The sequence below is a fragment of the Cornus florida genome, unplaced genomic scaffold, assembly GCF_030987335.1.
Source record: "Cornus florida cultivar Cherokee Brave unplaced genomic scaffold, ASM3098733v1 CherokeeBrave_3.0.0_Hap2_Chr11, whole genome shotgun sequence".
NCBI lineage: Eukaryota > Viridiplantae > Streptophyta > Magnoliopsida > Cornales > Cornaceae > Cornus > Cornus florida.
This window is the reverse complement of record NW_026775581.1, coordinates 112,695,976-112,720,841: the sequence shown is the minus strand read 5'-3', so window position 1 is coordinate 112,720,841 and position 24,866 is coordinate 112,695,976. Positions and strand designations below refer to the sequence as shown.

At 35.9% G+C, this 24,866-nt stretch overlaps 1 protein-coding gene and 1 non-coding gene across 3 annotated transcripts in view; both read left to right on the top strand.

The window, feature by feature from the left end:
• Positions 1-581: 581 nt before the first annotated feature.
• The window catches only part of LOC132283321 (actin-related protein 4), a 28,693-nt gene continuing 4,408 nt past the window's right edge, over positions 582-24,866 (top strand). Inside the window, exons 1-16 of one of the 2 annotated variants that reach the window (XM_059785259.1) lie at positions 582-741; positions 862-953; positions 2,158-2,334; positions 2,437-2,510; positions 6,342-6,422; positions 7,588-7,648; positions 7,813-7,862; positions 8,641-8,695; positions 10,890-10,967; positions 11,065-11,121; positions 11,519-11,572; positions 11,652-11,712; positions 19,157-19,208; positions 19,602-19,668; positions 21,559-21,621; positions 21,726-21,788. In XM_059785259.1, the coding sequence (XP_059641242.1) occupies positions 729-741; positions 862-953; positions 2,158-2,334; positions 2,437-2,510; positions 6,342-6,422; positions 7,588-7,648; positions 7,813-7,862; positions 8,641-8,695; positions 10,890-10,967; positions 11,065-11,121; positions 11,519-11,572; positions 11,652-11,712; positions 19,157-19,208; positions 19,602-19,668; positions 21,559-21,621; positions 21,726-21,788 (1,098 nt within the window). In that variant the 5' untranslated portion in view covers positions 582-728. The remainder of the gene's footprint in view (positions 742-861; positions 954-2,157; positions 2,335-2,436; positions 2,511-6,341; positions 6,423-7,587; positions 7,649-7,812; positions 7,863-8,640; positions 8,696-10,889; positions 10,968-11,064; positions 11,122-11,518; positions 11,573-11,651; positions 11,713-19,156; positions 19,209-19,601; positions 19,669-21,558; positions 21,622-21,725; positions 21,789-24,866) is intronic. The other variant, XM_059785260.1, reaches the window with a different exon arrangement.
• Positions 14,757-14,838, top strand: LOC132287588 (U6atac minor spliceosomal RNA). Its single transcript, XR_009473087.1, has one exon. It is a non-coding gene; the product is annotated as a U6atac minor spliceosomal RNA (small nuclear RNA).

Below are 24,866 nucleotides of genomic sequence, written 5' to 3'. Positions count from 1 at the left end.
TAGGGAAATCTAATTAGATAAGAAAATATATAAAGAAAATAAATAATTTAGTCTTTCTAATTAGACGAGGAAATATATAAAAAATATAAATAACTTAGTTTATTTAGTCTCCACATCTTTTCTAATTTTATAGATAACATATAAATAAATAAAATATTACTAAATTCTAATAAAAAATAGTATTGATTTTGATATTATTTTAGGAGTTTGAAAATATACCAATCAATAATTGAATTCCTACTGTAAAGTTCAATTAAAAATTAAATTTTTATCTCTTTTATCTTGTGTCAATTTTATGTTGATGAATATTTTAGAATTTATAATTATTTTGTTAAATATTAATTTTAAATTAGATTTTACTGCTAATACAGGTTTATTAGTATATATATAGAGAGAGAGATAGATAGATATATCCGCTATGACTTAGGAAAAAAAAAACGAAGAAGACATATGCACCATGGCAATGAAATAAAAAAAGATTTATTTTCAAGCATGTAATTTCAAACCTGTTTCTTGCCATGAAAAAAAAAAAAATCAAACCCAGGTTTGTTTATAAACAAGCCGGGTCAGGAAGTACTTGAAAAACCATACCCAACGCGAAATCATCCTTCTTCTCGCCAGGGGACTTGAAAAACCCCAACAAAGCCACTGAGAGCGAGCATCTAGAGAGAGAAAGTAAAAAGAAAGAAGAAGAAGCCTCTCAATCGGAGCTTTCCTGGACTCCAAACATGTACGGCGGCGGTGAGTATCACACATCAACCACACTTATATATACACACATTCATATGTACACACATATTTGTGTATTTCTGTGTCTATGTAACTTGTATTCATTCAATCTTACTGTTGCTTGTGTGACAGATGAAGTATCTGCAATAGTCATAGACCTGGGTTCGCACACCTGTAAAGCAGGTTACGCGGGCGAAGATGCGCCCAAAGCTGTGTTCCGTTCTGTACGTTCGCTCCATTCTTTTTAGAAATTGAAGTACTTTCATGTTTTGATTTAGATGAACCGCAATGTAGTTCTAGAAGATGATTTTTTGGCACTGTTTATTGGAATTGAGAAGTCATTTGGTAAAAGTTTTGAATTTGCATTTCCGAGCTTCTAAGTATTGTTAATTTTTTGAATTAATTGATTGGCTCATTTTTTATTAGTCGCAATAGGGATGAAATGATAAAAAAAAGACACAAAAGGGGTTCACTGAGAACAGCTGTATTTTTGTGTGGTACGTACAAGTGGTACGTACAAGTAGTCATGTATGATGATGAACAATTGAGTGTCATTTGGATGAAGTCGAATCAGAGGCTCGCGTTACTGTAGGTTTGTGGAAGGCTTGGAACGTTTTTGTGCAAGTGAATGTGAGATGTTAATTTGGGTGATTTGAGTTGTAGCTGCAGAAGATTGGCCTCATTCATTGTTTTCCCTCTTCGTGGAGCTCATGAGATAAAACCCAACAGCGATGGGATCACTGAATACTTCAGAAGAAAGATTTGACTTTGCTGAAATGAGTTATTGAAGGGAGAAACTGTTATTTTGATTAAGGAACTCTTGTCCATTTGATTATAGTACTTATAGTTAAATGGTGGTCGTTCTTTAGGATGGGATTTGGAAATTTGTTGAGAGAAGTTAGGAGTGTTAAGATGAAATCATGGATTTCCTATGAGATGATATCAGCTGTAATATTTTTTTTTGGGAGGGGTGGGTGAGGGGATGGGTTGGAGTTATAGATTAGTGACGTGTGGAAGTTGTTGCGCATCATGCAAATTTGTGACAAGTCACCTGCATTGTGCCTATGTGTTTTGAATGCAGTGGACCTGCCAATCGACAAAAAATCAACTTTAGAAGTTCCCGCTGTTATTAATCTGGGCTAGTAATTATCTACATTAATATGCAACATTATCACTGCTGTGATTTGGAAATTATGCAATCGAGGTCCTGTATTATCTCATATTACATCTTGATCAGAAACTTGTAACTTGTCCTGTTGAATTCTTTTAAATTTCTATGGTGAAGGATCAGCTTTCATTTTCTATCCCATTTGTGCAGTATTATTTTTGATACACACACAACAATAGATAATATCCTGCATTTCTCATCCTCTTTCTTTTCTTTAATATTATTTTTATGTGTTGATCCTTATACGTATCCATGTAAAGGTTGTTGGATCAATTGATCAAATGGATGTTGATGACTCTGATAATGCCGAAAGGAATTCTGGATCTGTTCCAGATTCTAAGAACGTTGTTAAGACATTTGATTCAGACAAATCCAAGGGAAAGCGCAAATTATATGTAGGATCTCAAGCCTTAGGATACCGCCGGGACCATATGGAGGTTAGTTATTATTATTTTTTATTATATTAGTCAAGATTATGGGATGTATTCCCAATAGTTCATGTTATACTGTTTCCATCATGCATTATGCTTTTTGATCAGGTGCTGTCACCCATAAAGGATGGAGTTATTGTCGATTGGGACATTGTTGACAACATATGGGACCATGCCTTAAGGTAATTGATAGTTAATGTACTTGTTCATTACCGTGTTCGTAATCACCTCTTGCTTTTTAATTGTTAGATGCTCTGTTAGAGATTTTTTTATTTTTTTTGGTTAAGTTGATGCCCTGTTAGAGATAATTGTTACTTTTTAAAGTTTGATGCCTGCAGCTCAGCTGAATACTACTGTAGAAATGGTTTGAAGTTCTCCTGAACCAATTCTTATTTTTTCTCCATCCCATCTCCTCTTCTTCGTTCTACTTCTCGTACTTGCCTCTCATTTATTGAGACCTTTTCATATGAAAATAGGGATAGTTTTGTCAGTTCCTTTCAACTATTAATATCTGAATGTCATTATGGGGAACATTTTTACTTGATTTAGTTTCCTCTCGATCTCTGTTGTGTTAGAGTGAGAAATGTGGAGGGAAGTAAAATTTGTGTTTACTAGAGAAGTAAATGTCCCACATTGTGTATGGTGGTGCATTTGGAAGGAGGGAAATAGTAGAATGTTCGAAGGGAAAGAGTCGTCTACGGCACTGGTGAAACTTCACATTCTTCGTTCTCTTTTCAATTATGTGAAGAGGAGTTCTTGCTCCTCTTCTGATGGTATTATTATTTTTTTGGATTCTTTGGGGCCTTAGCCCCGGTTCCACATTTGTATAAGGGACGCATTCCCCTTTTGAACGCCTTTTTCTGTTATTATTACTTACCAAAAAAAAAAAAACTAGAGAAGTAAAAGTTCTCCATGAAATTATCTGGAAACACTATGGGGGAGGATGCACAAGAGAAACAGAGATATCCTTGTACTCTAGTGGAACTTACACACTATTCAAATGTAAGGGAATTTATCATCATAGCCTTTAGGGAAGCATATACTTCACTCTCCATCATTTTCATCTTGACCAAAACCAACCCGAGTAGTCCTTTTTTCAATTCTCTTCCCTCCTTCTTTCTGGCTCTCTCTTTGTTTTTTGGCTTTGATAAGTAGTCCTTTTTCCAGTTATTCATTCCCTTCTTGAGAATTTTCATTTTGCAGAAAAGAAGTTTGCAATGTTTTGAAGTGAGAACATATCTAAGATTTTTCTCGTTAAACCTGTTCATGGAACCAGAATGCCCTAGCATGACTTAATGGTTTTACAAGTAAACATGATTTGTTGATCTCTCTGTGATCTTGGAACTGTAAGGAAGCGCGGACTAATGCTTATGGCGACTTCTTTATACAAGTTGCCAATAATAAGAACCGTGCAAGCCTTTATGGGGTCAGAAACCCGTAGTTTACATCCAAGTTCATGAAACCAGTACAACATTTTTATACGAAATGAAGTTTGAAACCTTTTGTATTGGATCTCTCTCTATTAACTTCTCTAGTCAAAAGCGTTATTTAGTCTCACTGTCCACAATACGTTATCTTCAAGTCGTCTTTAACCTGGGAAAATTTCCTTGCAAGTCTTTACGGGGGCAGAAACCCGTGGTTTACGACCAAGTTCATGGAGCAAGTACAACATTTTTATACCAAATGAAGTTTGAAACCTTTTGTATTGGATCTTTCTCTACTAAATTCTCTACTCAAAGTATTATTTAGTCTCACTGTCCACAATACGTTTTCTTCTAGTCATCTTTAACCTGGGCAAATTTCCTTCCTGTTTTTATTTATTTATTATTATTGGTCCTGAATAATCTTGAGAAACTGTGAAGAACTATATTTTCAAATTTCACAGTTCCCTTGTGCAACAACACACTAGTGTCGCAGACTTCCATTAATTGTTTAGCCACTTACTAATCTCTCAAATGGTTTCCCCATATTTTTGCAGTCACCGCCCTGGAAATCTTAGTAAGTTCCATGATGAGGATTGTGCACCAGTACTAGTTTTACACTTTCACATAAATAAGGATCTCTGACTTGGAAACTCCCTAAAATATAGCCTTGCACGTGGATATACTTATAGTGTGTGTGTCCATATACATGATGTATTGATGTGTTTAACTTTTTTAGAATAAATTTTAATAGTTGTTTTTGATTGTCAAGACAAATATGCTGGTCATGCCACAAAAAATTAACTATATAAAATATTTCCTTGAACATCATCCTCAGTAGATTATGAAGGAATACAACTATAATATGATAAACCCAAAGGACCAAAGTATCCTAGTATATGAGGTTTGAGAAGGTGATACATGGATTTTAACACTGTATTACTCAATATGCAAACCCCTTCCCCTTTCCCCACTTTCCATTTACACTACTCCTACAATTTTCTAAAAGCAGTTCCTTAAAATTCACTCATCTTAGGATGGTTGGCAAACGAAATAATCAAAATGGATGATTTGTGCTCCCATCTTGCACTCTATCTCTAGATTTTGCTTACCACAAAAAAAGGAGAAAAATAAATTTAAATTTGTAGCTTATCCACCAAATGGAAAAATTTGAGAATCCTGGTAGTCGTATTTAGTTAATCCCTTTGTTTGAACGGAATCTTGTGAGCTGAAACCCTTCTTTCATTCAGCAACATGAAACTCAAATATTGCAGGATCTGGAATATCCATCTAGATTGTCTTGTTAGACTAATAATCCACTCACCACAATAGGCTATGTAGTTCAATTAAAAGATAATATGTAGAAATACTAAAATGATTTCAATTAAAAGATAATATTTAGAAATACTAAAATGATTTTAGGAGTGGCAAGTTTTGGCTTGTCAAACTACCAACCCATTCATAAACTGGTTGGGATTTGGATGACCTGTCCGGTTTTGAGATGCCATCAACTGTATTTTTATAATTTAATACTAAATTTTATTAGTTATTCAATTTACCACAAGTATATATTTTGCATAATTATCCAGTCACTTCCCCTAAGTTTTGGATACAATCACCAGGTCACTAGGATTTTATAGAGGAGAACTGGACTAAAGGTTTACTACTTAATGTTCTTCCTAGAATGTTCATTCTCTTGTTCTTAAAATGGACTAAAAGGTGATTTATCAAGTCCACTTGTGCCACATTCTCAACTAACACTATCGATCAAATTTCTGGGGTGACAAAATAATGGATAATTATGCAAAAAAGCGGAAGAGATAATGTAAGGTAGGGTGCACGCTCAAAGCACATTCCGCCCCTCTGGCAATAATAATAACTATAAATGTAACAAACCGTTTCAGGTTTTTTCTATGTTATGGCTACTGGATACATTTCCATCTTACAGTCCTTCTTTAGTCAACCTCAGTCTAGATTATGCCTCTACAATTAATAGTTGGTTTTATATAATTTTATTTTATGTTCATTTTTCTTGTCCTCTTTCCTCTTGGGAAATGCATGCCTGTGGTAGTGGGAGGAGAGTATTCACGTAAGTGTACTTGTCTTTGGATTCCTACACATTGGACTAAGGTAGTAGTACCGTAGTAAACGGTTCAAACATGTTACTGGGAGACGATTGGGTGATTATGTATTGTACAGGGACGTGTTGGATCGAATGCATTTGTGGTTATCCTCTTTTCTGCTGCTGCAGGTTCAGTTGTCTTAGACACAGGACACTGTGGTTCTCATCTCCTATAAGCGCAGGAGCCCTTACTTAGAGATCATACCTGTTATCTTATTTTCCTTTTCTTTCCCAAACTACTTTTTATTAATTTATCTATTTATATATCTGTTTTCTGATTTTAAGATTTATGGATATATCTCTATGCATGATATAAGACCAGTCTTGTCTGGGAACATATATTGTTTTATGTCAATTAGAAGGCTGTGTTTATATTCTTCCCAGCCATTATTACTACATTATTATCTTGTGTTTAGATAAATTTTTAAAATTCCTTGTCTTATATTATTGCTGGCCTTTGTCATCTTTAGGAAATGCCTATTGATTGATCCTGAAGAGCATCCCATGCTACTTGCGGAACCATCCTCTAACAGTCAACAACAGAGAGAAAAGTGAGCTGGCAGCAAGACCCTTATATTGGTTTGATGATATATGTGGCTGAATTCCTCCACCTCTTTGCAACTTTGTTTCTACATTATCTTTTTCTGATTTGCATGGCAATTATGATATTATTGTTAGACCGAATTCATCTAGGCTGATAATATCTCTATGCATCCGCAGAAGTTGTTCATTATTGCTTATGTTACTCAAAAGAGTTTTTCTTTGTTTTAGAATTTGTTGCTATTTCTTGTCAATAGACTAATTAATAACTAGTGAAGACAGAATTACATGAATTTTTTTTTTCTTCCTGTAATCCACGTTGCAAGATTGACAATTTGAGATGCACCTTTTGGAGTGATGAGTTGGGTTCTAGGTTTTGTTCTCTTGGTGTTTATTTTCTGGAAAATATAGTTGTGAGCATATAACGAAAAATGAACTGATTTTTAGTGTCACAATCGTTTCTAACATGTTTTCGCTCCACAAAGCTGACAACTGAAAGCAGTCAATTTTAGTTGGAAGAACTTCTTTACGTTGAGTGTCTGAAGCAGTTCCTCTAGGTTTGAGATTTCTTCTTTACTTTCATCTCTTTATTGGCCGATGAATGATCTCCAGATTTGAGATTTCTCATTGTAAACCTCTATTGGACCTGCTGGAGACTCGAGTCATTTCATTTCATTCAGCAGATTAGCATGAGTGACAATTATTTAACTCCCACAAGTCTCCTCCCCCTTCCCCCCCTCTCTCTCGAATCACTGCAGATCGTATATCAACTGTTGAAAGTATCTCCTCTTTGGCAATCATCTAAACCATATCACTAAATTTCTTTTCTTGTTCCCACTGGACAAAAAAAATAAATAAATATGACAATGATATCTTGAAACGTTTTATGCAAAATGTGATTGAATTTCATACAAAATCACAAAATTATGGATCGAGCACATTGTTTGGTTGTAATGATACTAAATGTGAAAAATGATCAAAGAGATATCTTGTTTTATAGATCTCTTCTTTCATTATTGGTTGCACTATATTTTAATTGCCGGAATTTAGTTATTGTTTTAATCTTGATAATAATTGATTTGCCTACTCAAGTCAACCCAACCTTATTTTTATATTAGTTTGTAGCTTATGGTTTTATGTTTAGCATTGGAATTTAACTGGTTGCATATTTGACAGGACAGCAGAGCTTATGTTTGAAAAGTACAAGGTTCCTGCATTGTTTTTGGCAAAGAATGCTGTACGCTACCTAGTCCATCTTGTAACACTGACTTGTTGCCAGTCGATTTTTTCGATGCAAATTGAAAATCTATCATTTTATCATCTGATCTTTTTCTATACCTTTTATGAGATCATTACAATTTGTCATTTGGTACGACTAACTGAGCTATTTGCTACTGCCAGGTTCTCACATCTTTTGCGTCAGGACGTGCAACCTCTTTAGTTGTGGATAGGTAGGAGTTTATAAACTAGCCAATGATCACTCTCTTTGTAATTACTTGTTGGGTCATCTTATCTACTAATGCATGCCTTCTTGTCGAAGTAATTTCTCTATATGTATAGTGATGTTGTGGCCCGGATTTTGATTGGAACCGGTTTGACCCGTTTTCACTTGCGGGACATGGACCCTGTTTAAAACTTTCTTGTAGCCTGGTATATAAGGGCACTTAGGGTTTGGAGTGGAATAACGAGAGAACACTGAAAATCGCAGGAAAAAGTTTGGGGGCTGAAACTTGTAATCTCTTGATTTTCGCGTAGTGAACTCTTTCACCGGACCTTCTCCGTGGATGTAGCTACTACTTGTACCGAACCACGTAAATATTTGTGTTTTTTTTTTTTTTGTGTGGCGTGTTTACTTTTCTGTCGTGATTCATGATTTGTTCTTGGTTGTCGGTGGTTGTTGTAACATATTTGCATTGCATTTCTGGTACTGTCTTGTGACTTGTGAGTATTGACAATTCTATGTGCTTCATGGAATTAGATTTAACCACTTTGCCCTTGTTATTTACATCCAACCTGCTAGTAATATCCTTGAATTATTTTATTAAATTATTAAATATAACTTTGAAGCTGGCATTATAGTACAAGTAATCTTAGTTGCAATATGAAACTGTGATTTTCTGAATCCACTTTGCAGTTCTGAGATACTGATTACCTTGTTTTCTAATAATTCCTTGTTTACTTGCTAATATTGACACTAATCAACTGTGTTACAATTATCAACTGATTCAGTGGTGGAGGATCAACTATTGTTGCCCCTGTACATGATGGTTATGTTCTTCAAAAGGTATCCCTCTTGACCAAGTGAAAAGATTGCTTGGCGTTTATTTAAGTTGAACATTGTATTTATTTGATTAAATTTTCTTAACCATGCGCTTAAGTGATCCAAATAAGAATGATGCCTTCAAAAGTGTTTTGTTGTTTAATGAAGTCAAATTCATCCTTATAACTATGAAAAGTATTAATTAAGGTTTGGAACTACTAAGTGATAGCGCATGGAAGTGGTAAAAGTGTTAATTAATACTGTGTGAGGATTCTAAAAGTCATTCTAGGAGAAATCAGGAGTTACTAGAAGTTATTATAAAGGGCAGCCCTCTCTCAGCAGTAACAAGTCTTTATCAATATAAACTATTCTTCTCATCTTTTCCCAGACATTCCTTTAGAAATCTAGGCTCTGACAGTGATTGGAATGATCCTTGTCTATCTTACAAAAGCTAAGTGGATTTCTTATTTGCTGGATACCAGTTCTAATTTAAAAAGTGGATTCTTTTATACTGGTCAGGAAAAAAGAAGAAGGAAAGATTCTTTTTTGTTTATTAGAGTTTCTTATCATATTTTATTGTTAGCTATTACATGTACACATATATCAATTCTCATACTTTACACACCATGTTCAACTTGCTACTTTTACATGTACACATATAGCTATTACATGTAACATGAAATAGGTTGAAAATTGGACTAGTATTGAACATCGAATTAATTAGTTTTCTTCAGAAATCTCATACTTGGAGGGTTTATGAAGGAACTAGCATTATGACTATATATATGCATGTATAAAAAGTAAACTTAAATTTTGTGTAGTTTAAAATCATTTTGTATTTCTGTATTATTATAAAAATTTATCCTTCATCTCAAACTTAACTGGAAGAATATTTCTCAATATATTTTTTTGGTGCTGTTCTTCTTCTCTTGGATTTGGTGTTGTTTCTCCCGTCTAAAAAAATAACTATCTGGAGTGTGCTAGTGCATCCTTGGATTTGGGTTTTGTTCTTTAATCCTCAGATCTTTCCTTTTTACTTCACTTGATATGGGATATATTATACTTGTAGCTTTTGAAAGTGGAATTTCAGTTCATTGTTTCTCCTTTTATGGTTTTAAGGATATATTTTCCTGATAAGTTTATTAGTATGCTTTGAGTTTGATCTTACTTAGCATTATCTATCAGAAAAGAGGTGTACTCTTGTGTTTCATGATTTTTGGTATCAGCGGCAGACCCATGAATTTTCTTGAGGGTTCCAGGGTTAAGGTCTCTTTAGTTCAAAATAATTATTTCATTAAATTAGCCTAATATTTTCACATCACAAAAGTTAAGGTCTTCTCTTATGATTTTTTTTTTTTTTTTCTTTTTTTCTTTTTTCCTTTTTCTTTTTCTCAACTAGCTGTTCTATTTATAAGAAGTTTAGTTGAGTAGAATTATGTAACCATTTTAGTGACTATTAGTTTAAAGATGAATTCTTTTTAATAACCAAAAATTCTTAAGCAGCAAATAAAATTACTAAAAGAATAATACTTTTTTATAATATATTTTAAATAATATATTAATATTTTCTCAATGCTTTTATAAGTGCATATTTTAAAATAGCTTAGAAATGGGTTCACCGTTCACGTGGACCGGAAAGAACATGAATCTTAAGCAAATGTTGGAAATAGCCTGATTTGGGTGTCAAAAAATGAGAATGGAAGTTTGGAATGTGGCTAAATGAAAATTTATGATGTTTGAAATTAGGGGAATGGCAAGAATAAGAAAATTAAAACAGAATTGACATAATGCCACGACAGGACTAAGCAAACTGTCTGGTGGCCTTTATGTTATTCAGAGTTTTCACCCCTTTCTCTCTCTTCTGAGGGGCCAACCTCTGCCCCCTACCAAAAAAGGCAAAAAAGGTAACCCTCAACATGATCCACCAATGCTTGAGATTAAGAGTCAGGTGTGGGTTTACAGGGTTCAAAAATTTGTCACTTTTACACATCTGATCTCAGTTATTTCTGCATCCATGTTACATGGTAATGCTATTGGATTGGCCTCAAAATTATTATCTTCCCAATGCCTTAATTATTTCATAGTATGAGAATTTTCAAAGATGTTAAATCGGTGTATGTAATATCTCGTTCTTAATTTGTTAAGGTCTAAAAAGATGGACTTGTGGCTACCCCGTTTCTTTTCCCTTACCCTGACGTGTTATTATTTTTGACATTAGGCTGTAGCATCTTCACCTGTTGGGGGAGAACTTCTTACTGATTGCTTAATGAAAAGCTTGGAAAGCAAAGGCCTCACTGTAAGCCGCTACTTATGACAACACTCTAAAGAGGTGATTTAATTGTCTGAAGTATTTGACTATTTTGTGTAAATATTTTCTTATTTTTTTATTGCAGGTAAAACCACGATATTCTTTTAAAAGAAAGGAAATACGGTCAGGAGAGTTTCAGGTGGTATATATGCTTATCTCTTGACAGTGGCACTTTATATTTGAGAAAATCGTCCTTCATTTAATCCGGTTTCTCTTCAAAGGAAAAGGAAATAGTCTGGTTTCTTTTAGAAATTTGGCACGTATAATAGTCTATGGTTGTGCTACAAGTTATAACTTGTAACCTACGACCTAGGGGTGGCAAGTTTTAATACTTTGTCTAAATTTTGTGTTTGTCATTTGCCAGCGTGGTTATGTTCAGCAATTTTCATTACTTTAGTGATGTTACTTAAATATTTTATGTTTGTCGCTGAAATGCACGCTATGTTTTCCTTCTGATGCTTTTTGTCACAACAGAGCTCTCTACTTTAATTCAGTTGGTATCTGTCTCTCTCATTTCATTTCATTTATGAATCTCACAGACGTTGGATCTTGAGTTTCCAAACACAACAGAAAGTTACAAACTCTACTCCCAGGTGTGCAATTTGATATGATCCCCTTTTTTCAGTTGTTGCATCCCTGTTGTTTTCTACTAATGTTCTTTTCTTGACACAGAGGGCAATTGTCAGTGATATCAAGGAATGCGTTTGTCGTGCTCCAGACACCCCATACGATGGTATGTGTTCCTTTTAAAAGTTGTAATATTTTATTTTTATTTTTATTATTTATTTATTTATTTATTTTTAATTGTCAATAACAAGAAAAGAACCCTCTACTCCACCCCTCCTTTTAGCTGCCTTGCTGTCAGTTTTTCATTATGTTTGGAGGGTTGTGGCCTGTTATTTTTTGTAATGTTGATTCTCTTGAATATGTTGGCTTTGGCCAATTTTTGATTTTGAGTTAATGTTGCAGTTTCTTTTTTATTTTTAATAGAGATTTTTATTAAGAATAATGAGAAATATATATATATATATATATATATATATATATATATATATATATGCACACACAAATATACATGTATGTTTGTAACAGATCATAGGCGTTCAAGGATTCTTCCTCATTCTTCTCTGCATCTCTCTCTTATCTCTTATCTCTTATCTCTTCCTCTGGTTCATGAATTCTTCCTCGTTCTTCTCTCTCTGGTAACAGATCAAGCTGTATGTGTTTCTCTCTTAGATTTCACAAAATCGAAGCGGTACAGAGCATTAACAATTCTTCTATATCTGCATTTTTCATCTCTTCCCTCTCTTTGATTTCGTATCTTGCTTTCACATGCAGTCCTAATCTTCCATTTGAATCTAAATAAGCCCTTTCATCTCGGCCCTAATCTGAATTTTTTTCTTGCTACATAAGTTTTCAAAGAAGATTATGCTGACCTTGAAAGAATAGTGCATGTTAACCACCTTGGTTCTAGGCAATATAACATCCCAATTAACTACAATGAAATTAAAAATACGACTGACTTTTGTGGAAAATGTGTTTTGTTATATTTCTTTCTGCTAAGCACTTTGCTGTAAAAATGTTGAAGGCATTCGTGGTTGAATCTAATGTTGCGTTTGGTGTGGAGGAATGGAATGGAATGGAATGCAAGTGGGAATGAAATGATAATAACCATTATAGTGTTTGGTTGGACCAATTTAAAATTTAGAATGGAATAAATTTCAAATTGAATTCTCCAAAATACCCCTCTTAGTAACAAATAAATTAAATTAACAAAATGACATTCTCTAATAATTTTTTAAAAATAAATGGTGGCAGTGGCGGTGGTGGTTAGTGGTGATGATGGTGGTGGAGGTGGAAAGCGGTAGTGGTGTTGGAAGGCGGCGACGGTGGCAATAGTGGAAGGCATTGGCGGCGGTGGCAATGGTGGCAGTAGTGTGGTGGTGGTGGAAGGAGGTGGCAGTAGTGTGGTGGCGGTGGTGGAATGAGATAGTGATGTAGGTGGCGGTGGTGGAAGCCAATGGAGGTGATTGATGGTGGTGGAAGCCAGTGGTGGCGGTGGCGGTGGCGGTGGAAGGTGGTGGAAGGCGATTGTAGTGGTGGTGGTGGAAGGTAGTGGCAGCGGTGGCAGCAGTGGTGGTAGTGGAAGGCGGTGGCTGCAGTGGTGTAAGGTGGTGGCGGTGGAAGGTAATAGCAATGGAAGGGGTAGCGGTGGTGGAAGGCGGTGGTGGAAGGAGGTAGTGGTGGTGAAAGGCGGTGGTGTAAGGCAGTGGCGGTGGCAGTGGTGGTGGAAGATGGTGGCTATGGTGAAAAGCGGTAGTGGTGGTGGTGGAAGGTGATGGCGGAAGATGGTGGCTATGGTGAAAGGCGGTGGCGGTGGTGGTGGAAGGTGGTGGCGGTGGTAGCAGTGGTGGTGGAAGGTGGTGGCAGCGGCGAAAGGCAATGGTGGTGGTGGAGGAAGGTGGCAACGGCGAAAGGCAATAGTGGCGGTGGAGGAAGGTGGCGGCGGCGGCGGCGGTGGTTGCGGCAAAGGAAGGCGGTGTTAGTGGTGAAAGGTGGTGCGGTGGTGGTTGAAATCGGTGGGCGATGGTGAAAGTCGGTGGCGATGGTAGTGGTGAAAGGCGGAGGTGGTTGTGGTGGAAGGTAGTGGTGAACATGAGGGTTTTTTGGGAAGTTGATTTTAAAAAAAAATTAACTTGGGAATGGAATAACCATTCCATAGGTTTAGTTGTGGAATGGATTTTCATTCCAATGGAATGACCATTCCCACTTTAAATTGCATACCAAACAAAAGAATGGTTGGAATGGGTATTCCATTCCTGCACACTAAACGCAACATAACTTCTTTGATATTTCCATTACTAATTCTGAGGCAGAGATGGAAGTGGCCAGAACCATTGATATCTGAAAAGAAGCACAAATTTTATCAAACAAAATTATTCAGATAAGCAGCATAAAACCCAGGAGCTACTCCTGCTGCAATACCATGATTTTTGGATTCGATTCAATTTTTGTAAAATCGAGGAGAGAAAGAGACAGCCCCAGAATCTAAGAAAGAGGAAGAATTGAGAGGAGAGAGAAACACAGAGGAAGAGAGAGAGAGACCGCGTTTCACTTTCCCAAGTCTTTTAGCTTCTGGCGTATTTAAGAATTCTGGAGATGACGTGGCTGCCACATCAGGTTCAGCTCCTCATTCGGGCTTTAATGTTCGGTTATCACTACTCTTTTATTAATTAACAAAGATATAAAGTAAGGGTCGTATGTCCATCTAGGAGAGACCCATGATAAAGCAAAAGGTACTAAAGCTATAATCGAGCCAAGTTGAACCAAGTTTTTGGTTGCTAGATCTCAATTCAAAAAGTTAACAATTAATGAGTTTCAATATGTGATCTAGTTTTGAAACATATATCTAATGATCTATTTAGAACAAGCCTCTAATCAAGCCAATTTTCTTCCAAGCTTGAGCAGCTTGGTTGTCTTACATGCATAACAATAACAATCAGGGTGTGACATGTCCTGCAAATGTCTCATCAACCTACCTACTTCATGCTAACCCCCCTATTTCACCAACATTTTTATGAAAGTTCAATGTTTCCCTATCCAATGCCAATACATCCAACTCCTTTGTTTACTCTCCTTGGTCCAAACACTGTGGCAAGTTTAGCATAATGTCTCTTAAGCATAATCCTTTTTACGTGGTAGTTTGGAGTACCAATGCTTGGTGTGTTAGCATGTTTTTGTGGCATTTCCTGGGAACAATAACTACAGTTTGAATTTGTGTTCCTTGAAAGAAGAGATGGACGGCATCTCCCAATACAACGAAGGGGACGACCTTTGGGCTTATCTATTAATTGTTTTAAACTTATTTCCACTTCAATACTATTACTACATTTGCAATCAATACTATCCTTTTTTATTTTTTGGATAAGTAAAATTTCATTAAAAAGTGCTCAAAAGGGGAGCGCACCCAAAGAAGAACTGCACAAGATGCCAAAAGAAGGCCCGCTATACTCAAACTATCCACAAAATCCATAAAGTCCTCCAAAGATTTACATTACCACCCAGTAAACAAAAAAAATAGGATCTCAAGATGGAGTCTTTTAACCCCCAAATTGGAAGCTCTTCTTTATCAAAGGACCTCCTAATCCTCTCACGCCAGAATCCCCACCATAAGCAAAGGGGAGTTGCCCTCCAAGCATCTCGGACTTGACTACCCACTACACAACCTCTCCAAGCCTCAAGCACCAATGCATGCCAAACATAACAAAAAACCTGACCCAAACAATAGGGCAAAAACTGTTACATTCAAATCCGAGATACTTTAAAATCCATTCAAAAGCTCCCTTGAATTTTGAAGAAGAAAAAGTAAAGGGCAAAGGCAGGTTAAATTTACCTACAACTTTTATGTAAGAAGTGACGAGAAGGCAAAAACTGTTTACCCAATACCACTATCTCAACCAAGAATTGCTACCCCCCTAAAATGATGGAGGAGGGAGGAGGCAAAACCAAGCTCTTAGCAATTAGCCAATTACTCGTGTCATTAGTTTCTATTATACTGGTATATTAGTAATTTACCTATGAGGTTTTTGCTTGATTTCCAAGCTAGCAGTGTTGGTACTGGGCTTAGCTATCCTGTTTTTTGGTGGGGAGTAGTTGTGTCGTTCTAGGGGGTAGAAGGTTTTATTGGCTAACGAGATTATTTATTTTGAGGAGTGTTGTCTTTTTTCTAAAGTTCCTATTTTGGTTAATATTTCTAATGTCCTAAAACTTCTCATTTGAACTTGGTTGAATTTTTTCTTGGGTTGGAATCCTGACCATTAGTTGCTAAGCAATCTGACAAAATTTGAGTGGTATTTATTTACAATACTGGGTGGGATAATTTTACAGCAGTGGTTGGTCCTATGACATGCATAGAACATGGTTAGTCGACTTGGCCTTTGCCGAGTCCAATTCAGGCCGATATAGCGGGGAGACTCATGAATCGTTGGTGACTTGGAAGCTCTTCTTTATCAAAGGACCTCCTAATCCTCTCACGCCAGAAACCCCACTATAAGCAAAGGGGAGTTGCCCTCCAAGCATCTCGGACTTGACTACCCACTACACAACCTCTCCAAGCGTCTAGCACCAATGTATCCCAAAAATAGCAAAAAACATGACCCAAACAATAGGGCAAAAACTGTTACATTCAAATCCGAGATACTTTAAAATCCATTCAAAAGCTCCCTTGAACTTTGAAGAAGAAAAATTAAAGGGCAAAGGCAGGTTAAATTTTTTTTTTTGATAAGTAAGATTTTATTAAAAACGCTCAAAAGGGGAGCGAAGCCCAAAGAAACAAAAGGAAACAAAAGGGCCAAAGGGCGCCTTAGACCTTCAGAGAGGCCAAGAAAATAATAATTTCCTCCATAGATCTATAATCTCTCCCAGAAACCCAACAAAAAAGAGTAGAAATAACAGAGAACTTAAGCATAGAAACAGGCTTCTTTTTTCCGTCAAAATATCTCCTATTTCTCTCAAGCCAAATACACCACCAGATACAAAGCGGCGTAGTCCTCCGAGCGTCCCTAATGCCAGCCCCAACAGAGACGCCTCTCCAAGCCTCAATTAACCCTCTAGAGGAATAAGGCATGGCCCAATGGACCCCAAATAATCGAAGCATCAAATCCCAACAGTCTCTGGCCATGCTGCAATGTAAAAGGAGGCCATGCTGCAATGTAAAAGGAGGTGATCAACAGACTCCTCATTACACAAACACATGTAACAGTGATTGACCACCACTTGATTCCTCCTCAGATTATCCTGGGTTAAAATCTTACCCAGAACAGAGGTCCAAGCAAAAAAGGCGACTTTGCGGGGAGCCTTTGACCGCCATATAGACTTCCAAGGGAAGGGATCTCCATGACCAACCAAAAGGCATCCGAAAAAGGACCTAACCTCAAAACGGCCATGCGAGTTAGGAATCCAGAACCACCAATCCGATTCCCCAAAAGAAAACACCTGGCTATGCAACAGCTCCAGAAAACGAGAAACATCCTCGATCTCCTAATCTTGAAAATGCCTCCTGAACTGAACATCCCAAGACAGTCTCTCGTTATCAAGATGATAACTTTTATGTAAGAAGCGACAAGAAGGCAAAAACTATTTACCCAATGCCACTATCTCAACCAAGAATTGCTACCCCCCTAAAATGATGGAAGGGGGAGGAGGCAAAAACAAGCTCTTAGCAATTAGCCAATTATTTGTGTCATTAGTTTCTATTATACTGGTATATTAGTAATTTACCTACAAGGTTTTTGCTTGATATCCAAGCTAGCGGTGTTGGTACTGGGCTTAGCTATTCCTATTTTTTGGTGGGGAGTAGTTGTGTCGTTCTAGGGGGTAGAAGGTTTTATTGGCTAACGATATTATTTATTTTGAGAAGTGTTGTTTTTTTTCTAAAGTTCCTATTTTGGTTAATATTTCTAATGTCCTAAAACTTCTCATTTGAGTTTGGTTGAATTTTTTCTTGGGTTGGAATCCAGACCATTAGTTGCTAAGCAATCTGACAAAATTTGAGTGGTATTTAATTACAGTACGGGGTGGGATAATTTTACAGTAGTGGTTGGTCCTATGACATGCATAGAACATGGTTAGTCGACTTGGCCTTTGCCGAGTCCAATTCAGGCCGATATAGCGTGGAGACTCATGAATCGTTGGTTACTTTGGGAGAATCCAGGGGTCTAGGGCCTGACTAAGCTGAGTCGGTTGAGACTATAAAAGCTTGCCAAGTCTTTTTACCCACTTTCTCACCATTCTGCTTCACTCTACCAGGCTACCAGCATTCCCTCACTCCCAAACTCATATGCAACTTAGATTTGAGCAGCAAACATCAAAATACTTAAGATCTAGTCTTAGATCTTGAATTAAATCCATCTTACCCAAGACCTAATTGGTGAGTTTTGTTTATTTATTTATTTTTCTTCACCTAAATGGCTGAATATAACATTATATTGTTCTTTTATTCTAGATTATCCACAAGCTTCCTTCATAAATCTGTCAAAGGTCGGATATATGAATGTATTACTGTGCTTTATATCATAAAAAATCATCTTTAAAATTTAACAAAATCACTGAAATTCATTAAAACCCCATATTTTGGGCCCTATGTGTGGGGTAAAAAAAATTCATGATTGCGATACCCGATTCCATTACATTATGCTCAATACTTTCTTGAGTCCATCATGCTGCATCCGTGTCTGTGAACCATTGCCCGGAATGGTCAAACACTCAACTCTAGGACACGTTCAGAAATGTCTATTTTTTACTAAGAAGAAACTATGATAAGTAGGTTTACACACTTATTTTCCAATTCATGCTTATGATAGGAGAGAAGCATGAGTGCATGACTAAATGAATCAATATAATACGATTTTTAATAGAGCATTATATGTTAATCTGTCTATATGTTTGTGTGCTCTCTCCATGTTTATGTCCTACTCTTGATGCTTGTGACTGTCCATGTCTTGAGTCCCATGTCCATATTATCTAATCTTTCTTGCCACTTCTTAATCTAGCATGTTAAAATCTCTGCGCTATAAAAACATTTTTTAAGTTTGTCTTCGTATGTTATAAAGGTTCATTGCTTATCATATGTATAGTTTTAGAGTACTTCAGCTTGTTATTCAGCCATTGCATCACTAATTTTTTAGTTAATGTTGTAAATAATAACCTTAAACCTGGTGACGTAAGTTGGAATTTGAAAAAATAAGCGTCACTTTGCAATATCTCATTGTTTGCACTTAACTCTTCTCCTTATTTTTTATTATTATTATTGGAGTCTTGTTTAAAAAATAAGAGGAAACTAACAAACTGAATTGAAAGGGGAAAGAGGGAACAGATTCCCTAGATTATGGGAAAATGAGATGGGCCAACTCTCCTGAGACTTATTTTTAGCTGAAATTTGATGATCTTTTGCTTAAGACAAAGAAATATACAGTCCACAATTCTCACTAATAAACTATAATAACATTCTTCTGCTTTAACTGATGCTTCGTATTGCTATTTTGCTTTATGTTAAATTCTTGTTATGCTTATTGCATATCTGGTATTATTATATGTAGACTTGTAATTGTATTTCATCTGCAAAGCTTCAAAAGCATAATCACAGAAATGCATACTTATTTTTTGTCCTCTTTTTTCAGAGAGTGCATATTCAAACATTCCAATGACACCATATGAGCTTCCTGACGGACAGTAAGTCCCATCCAATTCTAATAGCGAGGTTTTTATGTGAGAATAGGGTTACATTGTTACAATGTATTTGATTTGCTTTGTGCATTTCCTGGTCTACTTGCATTATTTTTTAATGTTAAATGATAGATGTGTACCCAGCCCCCTTAATCTCATACGCCGGGTTTCAAAACCTGTCCTTCCTCCACAGAGGTCTATCAGCATGTACACTATTCTATTATAAACAGTTCATTGATGCTCATGCCGACTTCTATATCACATTACAATACGGCAATTGCCTCTAATGTCACCAGCTGCTAAATCTTTTCTTTTCAGCTATCGTTTTCACTTATGAAACTTATTATTTGTTTATCATCAAAATGATCCTTCATGTTTATACATAAATGTATCACCCAGGACAATAGAAATTGGAGCTGACAGATTCAAGATTCCTGATGTTCTGTTCAATCCATCCTTGGTTCAGGTTGGTGCCTTACAAAATTAGGATATTCCAGTTTTTTGATATTTTTAAAAATGTTTGGGAAATTTGGGGGTATATTTCATTTCATTCTGATATTTTTGTCTTTTCCATTTAATTTTTGGATGAATATGTTTGATTTACTTGAGGCATGAACTTTATCTTATGCATCATAAGATGCAAACGTATGCTCAAATTTCTGCATTTACTGCAATGCTTTATGGGTCATTTGGCCCCAAGTCATGGAACTACCCTATTGAATGTTGTGAGGACAAGTTTCTTCATATTTACTTGTCAATCACGTTCTTTTGTTATTGCTTCTTCCACTACAATGTGTTAGTCTCCACTAATAGGGAGTGCTGGCAGGAGTGAACTGGAAATAGACCTAAACATTGGCTCATTCCTGAAGCTGCCTTCGGTAAATTTGCGCACTCACAAGTTCTCATCTTTAGGGCATTTGAGGCTATTTGAAATTGAAGTACCTAATTGAAGATACTTAAACTTTACCGTAACATTGGCATGTAAAACTCTCAGAGCTGAAGTTCTTTGCACATAGCTTGGTTAGTCTAGCATTCTTGCTGATCAAGTGGAAGTTTTGAAGAAGTTTTGTATTTGTGATGACCAACATCGTCCACATAACCTTTACTAGCCTAGTATAAGAAAATGTCATCACTTATCGAGGATATTCAAAACCATCGTCTAATAAGCACAAACACTTTTACAAAGGTGTCTTGTCGTTTCTAACACATGTTGGACACTGAGAGTTCACGGACTTTTATGGATACATATTCCACACCCCCTTGGACAAGTCCATAATTTCAAAATAAATTTCATTATTTTGGATATTTGGTTAAGACATCGCAGGCACTCCAAATAATGACTTACATAGAAGAATCATATTTTAAATTGTTCCATTTCCAACAATCTTGGAAGCAGATAAAGACACCCTATGTCCAACCTTTTTTTTTTTCTTTAAGACAATTTGACATTGTAGCAAACAAGCGAAGCATGCAACAAACACAATTATGGCATGAGCATGATATGTATAATATATTAATCATGATGAATTTTCTTCTTCATCTTCCACATCATGCAATTTTAAAGTATATGAATTAGAAAATTAATTAAAGGGAATCAATTCCTTGTGCATACTGCTATTCTGATTGATATCTTAATAACTTTCTGCCTGTCAGTTGGCATGCTGTATCCATAGGTCTTCCAAGAGATCAGTAATGTTTACCGTGGTGGCATAAATCCTTGAACTAACTTTACACAATTTCATCTCTTTATAGTGCGAACAGTTGTTAGGGAAAAATTCCTTTTAACTTCTTACAGATCATAAAAAGGGAATCAATTCCTTGTGCATGCTGCTATTCTGATTGATATCTTATGGGGCTTACCTGGCATATCTAATAATATTAGACAAAATTTTCTTCACCGATAACCCTTTTTTGTACCAGAATATTGTTTAAATCCCTGTATTCATTTCTCGTCTTGGACATTTATATATAAAAGTCATAATACCGTTCTCTGTTCATACTTGTATCTGAGCGTAGTTACTTTCAAACAATTCATATATATGTAAAACAATCATTGAAATATTAGAGTGCAGCTAGTTACTAACTTTTGATGCAAATTTATCTACTGTTTGTGTGCAGTGCTCTTGTTTATTTATTACTTTTGAAATTTACTCCTTTATTCAATACAGCTTCAGCGATCTTTCACTTGATGTTTCTATTACTTATAAATTTTAGTGCAAGTGTTCAATTCCCTAGTTAAGTTGTTGAAGTATATACTTTGCTGAACCTTTCCTGTTTCCATTTGAATTATTGGACATTCTTCAACTGACTTACTTTGCCTTGATGTTGTGCTTTTTACTTTTGATCTAAATCTCAGACTATTCCTGGTATGGAAAGTTTTGCAGAGACTGCTTCTTCTGTTCGTGGCCTGCCACAAATGGTATTTCTTTCTCTTTCATGGTGCATTACTGCTTGCATCATCTGGGCATTGATATATTATTCTCTTGTTTCTTTTTAATTAATTTTTCCTTTTGAATTATGCAGGTTATTGAGAGCATTAATAAGTGTGATGTAGACATTCGAAGAGAACTGTTTAGTAGTATTTTGGTAAATTTATTAAAAGTCCTTGATTTAAACTCTCTTCGTTAAATATATTTGTACTCTTGTCACTGTTTTTCCATTCTATTTTGATTTTCTATTTATTTATTAAATCATTATAAGCTTTTTAACTACATCTTGCAAAGATTTTACACAATTGTGTAACATGGACTTCAAGTTCGAAATTTTTAGTGGTAGAGAACCTTTTATTCTGTATGTATTGATATTGGTTGTTAAGACCGTTGTTTCTTTCTCTCCTATGGTCTCTCTCTCTCTCTCTCTCTCTCTCTCTCCCTTTTTTTATGAATGTGATCTGTGGAGAGATTGATCTGTTACATAAACTAAGACCCCCAACACTGTTGATGGAGCTTCATGTACTACTTCCTTTTAGCATATACACTTGTAAGTGCTTTTCACTCTGGTATTGTATTTTGTCTGCACAGGCACTGAAAACAAAACAATCAATCATACTGACTACCTTAAAAGGTTCTGCTGATTTTTGCAAGCTATGAGTGTAGATATGCTACTCAAGTATAGGATTAAAATTACTTTTTTTATGCAAATTTCAGTGGAGAATTGCCTGAGAAAATTTTGTAAAAGGGAGGAGCTTATTTGTAATTTGAGTCTCTTGGCAGTCTGTATGAAGGATTTAATTTTTTTCTTTTTTTCCCCCTTCCATTGACAAAGGTTGCACATGTAGTTACATGAAGTTTTATTTTATTTTTCTGTATAAGTTTGAAGGATGTAAATGTCAGATTATAAGTTCAGAGAGAAGCATTAGAATTGAGAGGGTTTAAGATGTGTATGATTAGAACTGAAACACATGGACATAACTTTTTTTAAAACTAAAATGAGTAGTGAAAAATGAGGATGTGAAGATTGAAAGCAAGAAATACCACAGAGTGCAAGTTTTTGTTATATATGCTCGATTATTCTTGGAGAGGGAGAGATCCAAGAGAATGATGCTCATAGAATTAAAACAGTATAGATTGAACAAGTGCTTCACAGCTTCTAGGGTATCATGTCATTACTTCTATCCCACATACCTGTGAAACCAAAAAAAAAGAGTCTAAAATCCTTATCTGATCAGCTACATTCATGTAGCGGAAGTCATTAAAATCAGGATGTTAATTGGAGGTGTGGTAAGATAAGAAATGATGAAACTAGAAATAAAACAGCCTTTTGAGACAATAGAAGTGGCATCAAAATTGGAGATAAATTGAGAGAATCGATTATGTTGGTTTGGCCACATGCATTGAGGATTAATTACTGGAATGTAATATGGTCCACATTGAGGCTTTTTTAGGCCATGAGGTTAAAATTGATGTTGGTTTAAATAATAAATAAAGGTTTGATTCATTATCCTGCCCAAGTAGTTCGGGCATGGCTAGTTGTGTTGGGTTGAAGTTTGAGGATCCAGAGAAAAGTGCTTTACATTATTGTTATACTGTACTTGTTTGTTTATTAACATCATGGCATTTTGTTTTTTGTTTTTAGCTATAATCTGTATGGCATACTTGGAGGTCCTGGACAGTTTTTTCCATTTTCCTTTACCATTTATAATGATACCTGTATCACCTTAATCAGGAAGCTCTACTTTATTATTGTTATTTGGGATATGAGACATTGTCATTTTGATTATCATGTATTTGAACCTGTTCTGTTGGCAAGTAATTTGCTATTCTTTCCTCTATTTTAACATATCCGGTTCAAATATATCAATATCTGGGAGTCCTATCTCGAATTTCTTATATATGCAGTACTCTTCATGTGATGTCGTGGCTTGAATTTTGTTCCAATGCAACCCAGTTTTGACCCGAAAAATGAGGATTTTTTTTTTTTTTTTTTTTTTCTTCTCGTGGGTTGTGGACCCTGTTTAGTACTCTCTTATAGTCCGCTATATAAGGGCGATTAGGGTTTGGAGTGGGCTGAAACTTGTAATCTCATGCGGGATGGAAACATGTGTGCCCTATGCTTTTATCGACCGTGATTGTGAGACATTGGTGACTTATATATGAAGGGGCTTCTGGTTTCCAACGATCAGCTGCATTTGTTTTGGATGCGGCCAAAATTTCCATCCTTATCAGGTGGAAATGAATTTCTGCTGGCGAGCACGCAGTTGTGGTTTCTGAAGTTTTGTGACGGATGGGCTGTTAATGTGCAGAAACTCTGGTTCGGACACTTAACGATGTGCTTGAATTTCCAATCTCGCTCTGTGTTCCCACCAGTGTCATTAGGTCGACTTTTGACCCACTTGTTTATTTTTTTTGAAACAGGTTGCTTATTTACTGTTTTCCTTACAGGGCATGTTTGGCATCCCGTTTGTTGATTCTTGAAAATGTACATCTTTGGGGCTTCTTTCTTTTTTCTTGACTAGACTCTCAGGCTTTGAGAAATTTAATTTTAGTCTCCTCTCACAGTTTGTTGTTTATGAGTGTATAACTTAAAAATAAAATAAAAAAGGTTCTCCTCTGGGTTTGTCCGGCTTACTGACGTAGTCATGTCTATTTTTACTATACCACTCATTGTTGGGGTTGGAGAAACTATAGTGATACTTTCTTTAAGAGTGGATCAAGGTAAATACCCCTTGGTAGATTGGGCGCAGTTTGTTACCTATTTCTCAAGGAGGCTTGGATATAGAATCCTTAAACTGTTTGATCAAGCTTGTTAGGGAAATACACGTGATTTGCTGTTGAATGGGATAGTTATCGGCAAAGGTAATGACTACTAAATATGGATTGGCTTGGGGTGGGAGGTGAATACCCATATGGTGTTTATTTATGAAGAATGCATTGGGAGAGGGTTTGTTGAATTATTCCAGCATATACTTTTTCAGTTGTGGAGGCTAATAGAGTGAAATTTTGTTCTCAATAATTGTTGTGAAGGATGTACTTCGAAAAATGTCTTCCCCTTTTGTTTTTTGGATTGCTTTAGATAAAGAGGCAGCAGTAGCAGAATGACTTAGTTTTGTGGGTGATGGAACTTTTTTGAATGTCACATTTTCGTACACTGCAGAAATACAAAATGAAGATTATAGTGGACCTGCTTGAATTGTTCTACGGAGTGAAATTGTGTTAGGGCGGAGAG